We start from the raw sequence: 10,469 nt of genomic DNA on the forward strand, positions 1-10,469 counted from the left end.
TCTCGACCACTTGAGTTAGTACATTCGGATGTTTAGGGAAACACACCTATTGTATCAAAAAGTGGTTTTATATATTATGTAATTTTCGGAGATAACTTTACAAGACATACTTAGGTTTGTTTTCTTAAACATAAATTCAAAGTTTTCTCATATTTTCAAATATTTCACAATATAGTCAAAAATCAATTTAAGAATGATATTTCAATATTTTGCACTGATTAAGGGGAGAGTTTTTATCAAAAAAAATTAAAGATTATTTTAATCTATATGATATTATACATAAAAAAATCATGCTCTTATACTCCTCAACAAAATAGTTTAGCAGAAAGAAAACATATGCATATTATAGAAACAACAAGAACTTTACTCATTATACATCAAGTACCAAAAACCTTTTGTGCCGAAGCCACTTTAACTGCAGTTTATTTTATTAACAGGATGTCATCTTTCTCATTAAACAATATTTCTTCTGTTGAAAAACTTTTTAAGCAAATTTCATATTATTTTAGGTTGAGGGTCTTTGGGTGCAAATGTTTTGTTTTTACAGATAAAAATAATAAACTCTCTTCACGAGCTATTCATTGTGCCTTCTTAGGGTATGCGAGTCATAAAAAAGGCTATAGGTGTTTTAACCTTAAAACTAAAAAATTATATGTATCAAGAAATATGTCCTTCTTAGAAAAGAAAAGTTCTTTTGAAAGTAAGAATCCTACAAAAATAGATGACTATTCTTTCTTGTTGGACTTAGTTCCAAAAATTAATGAAGGTGACATTGATGAAAGTCAAGATGATCAAAATAATATGATAAGTACAAAATCAGTTGATGGTAATTAAGATTGCAATCAATATTCTAGGCTGGGAAACTTAGAAAAAACATGTGCTTTGAAAAAATATATTAAAGAACAAAACCAAAAATAGAAAGTCATTTAGAGTGTCAAAAGTTTCAAAAAATTTTGTGGCCTATGAGTCTTTTTCACCAAAGTATCAAGCCTACATTGCCTTAATACACTCTTACGAAAACCTTTCTAACTATGCTATAGTTAAAGAACAACCCGAATGGGTTAAAACTATGACAACATAATTAGAAGCCTTAGAAAAGGCAAATACTTGGACTATTCAAGACATTCCATAAGACAAAAAACCTATTGGCTGTCGATGGATGTACAAAGTTAAAACCAAGAATGATGGCACTCTTGAAAGATTTAAAGCCCGATTAGTTGCCAAAAGCTATTTCCAAGAATATAGAATAGACTATGAAGAAACTTTTATCCCGATCGCTAGGATGAACACAGTTTGGATCTTAATAGCTCTTACTTTTGTAAAGAAATGACATATTTATCAAATGAATATCAAAAATGTATTTCTCAATGAAAGCCTGGCTGAAGAAGTATACATGGACCCACCACTTGGTATCAAATATTCGTAAAGAAAAAACTCTTAGATGATAAGTTTAGTCAGGTTATACTTGATTTTGGTTTTCAATCTTGTCTTACTAACACAACTTTGTTTGTTAAGAAATCGGATGTAGGTATTATTATTCTTTTTTTCTATGTTGACGACATGATCATCACTGAAAGTGCTAAATAGATAGTTAGCAATATTAAAAAGTTTCTCAAAACATACTTTGAAATGAATGATTTGGGTTTTTTAAAATTCTTTCTTGGCATAGAAGTTGTGTACTCCTATAGAGGCTATTTTCTAACTCAATCTAAATTTGCTTTAGATATTGTTGCCAGGTAGGGTATCTCAGATGAAAGACACGTTGACACTCTCGAAGTTGTAAATGTCAAAATGAAGAATGATGATGGAGAACCACTTGAAAATTCAACACCTTACACACAACTTGTCGGGGCACTATCATATCTTTTCATTACAAGACCTGACATTGCGCATGTCGTTCACACAACAAGCTAATTTCAGTATGCTCCTACCACTGTCCATATGAGAGCTATTTTACAGATTATTAGATATATCAAAACTTCTATTTTTTGAATATTTTTTTTGTCTACTTCTTCTTCCTTAGATTTAACTACTTATACTGATGCAGTTTGGGGAGGTGATCCCAATTATCGACACTCAACTATGGGTTTTTATATATTTTTAGGTGAATCATTGATTTTATGGAAGTACAAGAAGCAACAAAAAGTCTCTCTCTCTTCAACAAAAGCCGAGTACAGGGCGATGACTATAACTACTATGGAAGTAGTCTGGATAAGGCACTTGCTTCATGACATGGGTGTTGAAAGTACAGGAGCATATGCTGCAACAACAAAAGTTTTATTTATATTGTCAGCAATCGGATATTCCACGAATGCACCAAGTATATTGAAATGGATTATCACTACGTGTGAGAGGAATTTCTACATGGCACCATTGATCTTCTTTATATTTTTTTCATAATATCAACTGGTAGATTTCTTTACTAAACCTCTCGCCACTCATCGATTTTACTTTCTCTTAAACAAACTTTCGGTTATTTAACTATAAGTTTGAGGGGAAGTGTTAAAAATGTAATATCATTCCTTTTTAATTTTTTTACTTAAGTTATGTATTATAGTTAGAAACTAGTTAGGATAGTTCTTTTAGTTTTTATTTTTAGACCTTTTTTAGACTCTTTGCTTTTTGACCAAAGTCAAAAAGCAAAGTGTACTAGAGAGTCATTGGACTCCCAATGACTCCCTCTTGATGTCTCCTTTATGTATTATAAATATGTGGCTACTCTCCATTGTAAATTATGACTTTTTGTAAGAGTGTTTTACCCATTCAATAAATCCTTTTTTCTCTCTTTATTGAATACCCTTTTTTGGGTATTATTGGATGCACTTTTTCAATATTTTGGTTGAAGCCATTTGAAGCCTCTTTTGGTTATAATCCAAGAACTTGTCTTCTTACATAAACTACTCATCACTCTCTCACCTTACAAAAGCACACCCGCACGTATTTATAGAGAAAAGAAGGGAGAAGAGAGAGATTAAAGGAGAGGAAATGGGAGACCACACTAACTGTTCAACTAGGTACAATGGCTAGTTTGACTAGTGGTTGGACCCAACAGCTAAATTTGGACCCAGTCCAATGGCTAGATTTGCAGTCCAACAACTGGTCCAAGTCAACCAAGGTTGACTTAGCTATATATATATATATATATATTAACAAATACGTCAATGGCAAGTAAGCGACTATTTCATAGGCAAGCATGTTGAAACTAAACTACAAATCTCATAATTAAAGCAACATACACTATTTTCCGAAAAATATGAGTCTCCTTAATTTGGAACAATGTAAAACATACAACAGACCACAAAAATCAATATAAAAAACACAAATACAGAAGTTGTGGACCCATATGCAGACGATACATGCATTTGACGGTATTATATTGTCCACAGCGAACGGATACCAAAAAGGAGAACAAAACAAGATAATGGAATAACAATAGAGAAAATGGCATAAACATAACGACTGCAAGCCGGAGACTTCAATGGTGAACATAAGCTGCTAACAGGAATTGATGCAGGCACCCCTCACAATCTGACAAGCAGGCAACCATTAGAAGAGAAAGAGGATTGTTCCATCTCAGCGTTATCTAAATGAAGACTCTATTTCTTCCAAAGATCGTCCCATGGTCTCAGGCACAAAGAATATAACGAACAGCAGAGTGAAGGCACTGATGACAGTGTAAATGGTAAAGGTCCCTGTAGTGAGCAACAACACTTCGAAATGAGAGAGAGAGAGAGAGAGAGAGAGAGAGAGAGAGAGAGAGAGAGAGAGAGACCTCCAGCGCTCCAGGTTAGAAGCAAGTCGGCAGTCATTGTAACCACCCACGCCATCAGCCAGTTGACCATCGTAGCTGTACTTCCAGCAAGACTCCTTATATTCACAGGCATTATCTGACACAATACAGGAGAAATAACATATAATGAGCTAAACAATAGCACACAAAAATTGAGAAGAAAAACATATACATATAATCATATAACTGAAATAGTAATGTCATAAAAATAACTTGGTGCTTCTTGTCTTGCTCAAAGTTCTAGAATAAATGAAGTAACGGGAGCCATGCCTAGATAGCTCCAAGATACCTTTAGACAGATGTTCATGATGCTACATGAGATTCACTTTGGACTAGAGACAAGTTTGCAGAATAGTTTAAAGCATAATGTATCTAGCTTTCGGTTCTGAGTTGTTCTCAGTCTACTTAGTTTTATTTCCAAATTAATAGCTTTCGCTCTAATTCGCCAATGGTTGTCAAGATTTAGTTATTATTTTTAGTTTCAGTTCTTGTTTAAATTTTTGAGAGGTTTTTCAAATATTAGCACTTGGTTTGTAATTAGGGGTGGCAATCGGGTCGGGTCGACGGGTTGGCGGGTCAGAATACCTCAACACGAACACGACCCGTTTATTAAACGGGTCGGATGTGGCAAACACGAACACGACCCGTTTATTAAACGGTTCGGATGTGGCAAACACGAACACGACCCATTTATTAAATGGGTAACCCGACACGACACGGTTAACCCGTTTAATAAACAGGTCGGGTCGACACGACACAGCGACCCGTTTATACCTGTTTATTAAACGGGTCAACCCGATAACATAGACACGATAACCGCACAGGCGCACACCAGGGTTGACAGGTTCATGTAAACGGGTTGACCCGCCCGCCGAACACGATTACACGACATGGCGACCCGTTTATTAAACGGGTCGACCCGATAACATAGACACAATAACCGCACAGGCGCAAACCAGGGTTGACGGGTTCGTGTAAACGGGTTGACCGGCCCGCCTAACCCATTTATTAAACGGGTTGGCATACCCCCTAACACGAACATGACCCATTTAATAAACGGGTTAGGCGGGTCGACCCGTTTACGACACGAACCCGTTTAAGCCAAACCCTAACCCGGCTAAGAAGCGGGTTGGTGGGTCGGGTCAGATTTTGCCACCCCTATTTGTAATTGAATTCAAAAATCAAACTTAGCATTTGGTTTGTAATAGGATTAAAAAAACCAAAGGTGAGAGTCATGTAACCAGCTATATAAATAGTTAAGGATGAGAATAAAATTTGATTATTGAATGAGAATTAAGTTTCATTCTCTTCCTAGTTTGAAGTTAGAAAACCATAGATGTGAAGCTAAGGAAAACAGCCCAGTGTGGTGCTACAGATTGCCCTTGCAGTGATTCAAAAGGTTGTGCTACTTGCCCTGCATAATCTCCTTAGTGGTGGACATTTTTAGCTTTCGACAGTCATAACATTGCACTGCAACTGTTGAATCAGCGGTTTCTATTGCCATGACTCTTCTTTTAACACAAATTTTTTGTATCATCTGCCTTTGATTTGCCAATGAAAATTTCCTATGACTTATTTCGATAAATCGCTTTTTGTTCTCTTCTTTTGCTTTCCAGTTCTGTGCCTTGCTCTTATATTCCTGATTTTTTCATTTCTTTCCTTTTTCTCACTGCCATTTTTCTTTTATCAAATGTAACACAAATAGGTCAAACCAATATCTGACTACATCTACATTTCCACGATACAACCTCACTGAACCTACTGATTATCTAGATATGCATTTTCTCAACTGAGAGCAAGATACTGCTTCATTTTAAATTGTGATTTGGAAGAGGAGACACATTTAAGAACCATCATGCTATCTTGAACCCTGAGCTTTTTATATCAAATAAAGATGCCAAAGAGGCTTAGCATTTAAACTATTAAAATCATTTAAAGCAAAAGATTTATCGAAAGTGGTACCTCAGACATTATCAACCATGGAATTGGTCCCATTCCAAGACAGAAGAATAAAACAAACGCCTGAAAATGAAGAAATATGCAAAATAAATGTCTAAACTCATTCAAGTGAAGAGTGAAAGAACATAAAATCACCATCTATAAAAATTTAAAACTTGAATGCATACCATAAGGCCAACCAAAGACAAAACACTCATCACATTATAATAGCGGGAATTCTCTGTCACATTATCCTGGGCTCCAAAATTAAAAAAAAAGTATAATAATTATGCTATAGATAGAAGATGAAAAGAATAAGAAGAGAAAGGAAAAGCAAATTGCATTTTGTTCATAGAAATGCATGACAGACCTTAATATAAAATGCAACTGAGACAAGGAGAAGGCTTATGGTCATTCCAATGGTAGATATCTATACGAAGAAATATACGTTAGAAACTTGTGACACAAAATTTATTGTGAGTCAGGGAAAAGTCCGAGCAAATTTTTCAATAAGTACTCACAATCAGCAGCATTCTGCGGCCTGCTTTGTCTGCTAACCATATAACAACAATCGACATAACAACCTAAAACCATATCAATCAGATTAGATAGAAATTCTTAAAGCTGTACATTTGTTCGGAGTCTCAAGTTAACTAGAGGTTATCTCCCAGTAGTATAAAAGTGCGACCTGGATAGCCCCAACCCCAAGTGTTGCAACATCACTAGATGAAACTCCTGCAAGAAATAACTAGCAGCTTAGTAGACCTATGTAATGTTAGATTTGTTGAATATTCATTGCCATGACTTACATGCGTATGGCAAGATTGGCAAAGACAGTGACACAGAAAAGAATTGATCAACTAAGGGAATGCTGAGAAGTTAATTTAACCAGAGGAAATAAAAAGTGCATATAATCCTCTTTTGCCCAAGTAAAATATGAGCAGAGAAGGTAATGTAAGGTTGTTTGAAGTCACCTAAGGATTCAATTCAATCTTTTTGATACCATATCATGTTCAAGTGAAAGCACATCTATTTAACTGATGGATATGGTATTTACAGCCTAAGAAAAGTTGTAGGATAGAAAAAGTTTTGCTCAAAATGTTGGTCATACAAAAGCCTGAATAACCCAAGATGGTAGACAATGTAGGATAAAGCATCAAATTTATACATGCCAGAGAAAACAGAACATAATCGAGATGTCATTAGAAAAAAAATGAGAACAAAACACTATCATGCACATGCATGCCATAACTCGGGCATGTGCATGCACAGAAGACAATGCACTTATAACCACTCAGCATAGATGGTAGAGAAGCCCAAGCCTCATATCTTCACAAAGGTTATCTAAAAGTTGGTTAGAGGCTTAGAGTCTAAGGCGCACATCCGTTCCAGCTAGGAAAAAAGTTCTTAGATTGCTCACCAGCAGCTTCAAACATGTCACTGGAGTAGAAAAGAATCCCATTTATTCCACTCAACTGTTGCAGGAATAGCAATCCAGTTCCAATCTGCAACATAACCACATGGGGATCATCAAGAATGCAATCATGTCATGCAGTGGAAAAAGAAAACAAAAAACCCCATGCATCAGATGTGCCAACTACCATTAAAGGCATATAGTATTTTCTCCGCTTGAGTTCAGCAAATCTAATAGTGGTTTTTCTGCTGCTTGTGGCCACAGTTCTCTGCACAAAGTGATCAACTGAGAAAATACTGGCAAGTTTGAAGAATAAAAAGAACTTGCAGCATATTAATCTTCAAACATGTACATTAAAACCAAAATCAAACACCTACAGGTATAATACAAGTTGACAAGTCGGAGACTGTTGGGCAAAACAAGGATAAGAAAAAAGAAGCAACAAAAGGTCATTGTGATAGAATATGGCAGCACCTTGATGTCATTCACTTCAAGGGAAATATCGGTCTCAAATCCACGTAGAACTTGCAATGAAACCTCAAAATCTTCTATCAATCCCATCTTTGCCTGGAAATCCACATGGGATAATGCATTAGAAAACCTCCTAAAAAGAAAGATCTTTACAATCTAGTAGTAGACAATGAAACTCACCAACCATCTAGGAGATTCAGGGATGAAGAATAAACCAGGAATTAATATCGTACAGGGTAAGATACCTGTCAATCATGTTACAAAATCAGGTTTGCTACAAGTGTTTTGAGTTACCTTAATAGAGTCATAATACGCCAGATTAGAGATGAAAATTTGTTTAAATCATATTTTCCAGTAATAATTGAGCTTGAATTTTCCAATTCCAAAAGCTTCTTTTCCTTTTGCTTGTTGCTTCTGGAGATGTGAATGGCAACCTTCTCGCAATTTTTATAGAACTACCTCCATACAAAAAATTACACAAACCAAAAATCTTCCAAAGAGACATTTCACTATTGCATGTCAAATGAAAATGATTAAATATCAAGAACTCTCACAGTCTCACCTAGCACTGCAAGTATTCTCCACTGCACAAACAATCCCAAAAAATAAGCAATCACTATGCCAGAAGTGATTGCCAACTGCCAAAAACAGTGCTAAAGAATCAATTTGTGGAATTTAAAACATCTAGGTGAATAACCTAGCGTTGTAATGGCAATCAAAACTACCTGATACACGGATCCAAGGGCTCCTCGCATATTCTGTGGAGCTATCTCTGCTATATATACAGGCACCTAGAATGCAGCATAGATATTAAACACAAGAATACAACTAATGTGATTATGCATCTCAAAAAGCAACCAAGAAGAGGTCCTCACCGTGTATGAGATGATTCCTACACCAAATCCATCTAACAACCTACCCATATACAGGAAAGATGAATCCTACATAAGATATATGAAAGAACTATCATGATTGCAGAACTCAAAGAAAAGAAGAAGAAGAAACCAGAATTGGCGAAAATAGATGAAGACTAACTTTGGCAAAGGATATGACTAGCCATCCAATTATGTTGGGAATGGAAGCGATCATGAGCGACTGTAACAAGAAAAAAAAAGCAATCATCAAAACACAAGCAATGAAACATTAATACAAACAATTAAACTTTAGATACCAATCCTAATCAGCAAAACAAAGCCAGAAATCCTTACCCCTTTACGCCCAATGTACTCTGCAATCTGACCACTTGCCATAGCCCCAACCATGGCCCCAACATTTGAAAGAGAACCAAACAAGGAGAACTACCTTCCACCATTCACGTCAGATTTCTCACTTAACATGAAAAAAAAAGGAGAAATCAAAGAATGTGGTTGCATTCTTTTACCTGTGAGGTGGTCAAGCCAAGATCTTTAATGATGGTGGATTCGGTAGGCGACGAATATCCCGACTGAAGATCACAAACATTAGAAAAGAAGACTCTTGGTAGATAGAGATAGAAACAGAGGCTAAAGGCTTTCTAATGAGCGCAACTTACAGTGAAGCCATACTGGATTGGGCCCAAGGCGACAATCAGCGTGCAAAAGATGACGGAGATGGAGCTATTCCTGATAATTGCAGAGGAATCAAGGCCTTCCATCATGATGGACTGCCTTGATCCCAATCTGTACCAGCTTCCCGTGTGGAGGAATGGCTTCCTAAGATCATTGCTACTCCCACCATTGCTATCCCCACCATCCCTGTAGCTCATGATTATGACGGTAATGACAGATACAGTTCCTAGGTGCTATTCTATTACTTTCGGACTACACCCAAGAAACAGGGATCAGCATTAAGCAAGACGGGAAACCAAAAACAATCTGCCAAGCCAAAAGCAAAAGAATAAAAGAATCCCCTGTGAATTTTATTTTTCTTTGTTGACTTTGTTTTCTCTTTCCCTCTTCTCCCTTAGAAAATGGGTAGAGTCCTGCAAATTAGACCACCGAATTATTAGGTGGTATCCATCAAATGCTTTGTTCATCAACTATTAGCTGCACTGAGGCATTCACATTTAACATACTCCTCTGCAAGCATGAAGCAAAACACAGCGATCTCTCTCTCTCTCTCTCTCTCTCTCTCTCTCTCTCTCTCTCTCTCTCTCCATATTGAATAAAGAGAAGTACTCTCTCACACCAGATTGAATAAAGAGAAGTAAAACAGAGAATGAAAATATCCGAAACAGATCAAATATAGAACAAGCAATGGTAAAACAGATTAAATACAGAAAAAACGCGGGATCAGAAAAAGCCAAACACGAAAATATAAAAGAAAAGGAACCCACTAACAACTTGCCTACCTCTCTGTATGGCAAGGATTCCTTGCAAAGAGAATTGGAAGTTCTTTGTTCAGAGAGAGAGACTTGTACACAAAACTGGAAAGTATCTTGCTTATTTGTAGTGAATTGGGTAAGGTGATTTTTCTACGGTTATCAAGAAAACATAAAAAGAGAAAGAAGGACCTATCTATACTCCATGTACACAAAACTGGACTTGTTGAAAACAAAAGACTCTAATCTAACCCCTTATTAACCTTGGTTTTACACATTCACAATCATAATTGCTCTCCTTGACTTCTGTTTTAATTAGGAACCATGAATATTTTCCTTCCCAGGTGACTCTCCTGAAATGGTCCCTGTGGCTGTAATTCCAAAGGTGTTAAACTTCTCCTCAACCACCTAATGAAGGATCTCAACAGCCGGGCGCTAGATTATCTCAGGGTCCAACACAAGAGCCTTATCAATACTGTGGGCCCCCTTTATGGAGAATGATATTTAAGTTAATTTGTTTTTCTTTCTTTCTTTTCTTCATGTTTAGGTGCGTATGG

At 36.3% G+C, this 10,469-nt stretch overlaps 1 protein-coding gene across 1 annotated transcript; it reads right to left on the reverse strand.

Moving 5' to 3' along the window:
- Window positions 1-3,240: 3,240 nt before the first annotated feature.
- LOC149818427 (sugar transporter ERD6-like 4) lies at window positions 3,241-10,007 on the reverse strand. Its single transcript, XM_089984348.1, has 19 exons — window positions 9,943-10,007; window positions 9,145-9,573; window positions 8,995-9,057; window positions 8,822-8,911; window positions 8,649-8,708; window positions 8,489-8,554; window positions 8,339-8,404; window positions 8,176-8,251; window positions 7,794-7,858; window positions 7,617-7,709; window positions 7,330-7,410; window positions 7,149-7,233; window positions 6,417-6,463; window positions 6,250-6,312; window positions 6,099-6,158; window positions 5,917-5,982; window positions 5,753-5,812; window positions 3,773-3,887; window positions 3,241-3,692 (listed from the first exon to the last, which is right to left on the reverse strand). Exons 2-19 carry the CDS (start codon window positions 9,355-9,357, stop codon window positions 3,580-3,582), a joined length of 1,482 nt encoding a protein of 493 aa, XP_089840474.1. The 5' UTR covers window positions 9,358-9,573; window positions 9,943-10,007; the 3' UTR covers window positions 3,241-3,579.
- Window positions 10,008-10,469: the final 462 nt, after the last annotated feature.

Source organism: Nuphar pumila, chromosome 13, assembly GCF_984573655.1.
Source record: "Nuphar pumila chromosome 13, dmNupPumi1.hap1.1, whole genome shotgun sequence".
NCBI lineage: Eukaryota > Viridiplantae > Streptophyta > Magnoliopsida > Nymphaeales > Nymphaeaceae > Nuphar > Nuphar pumila.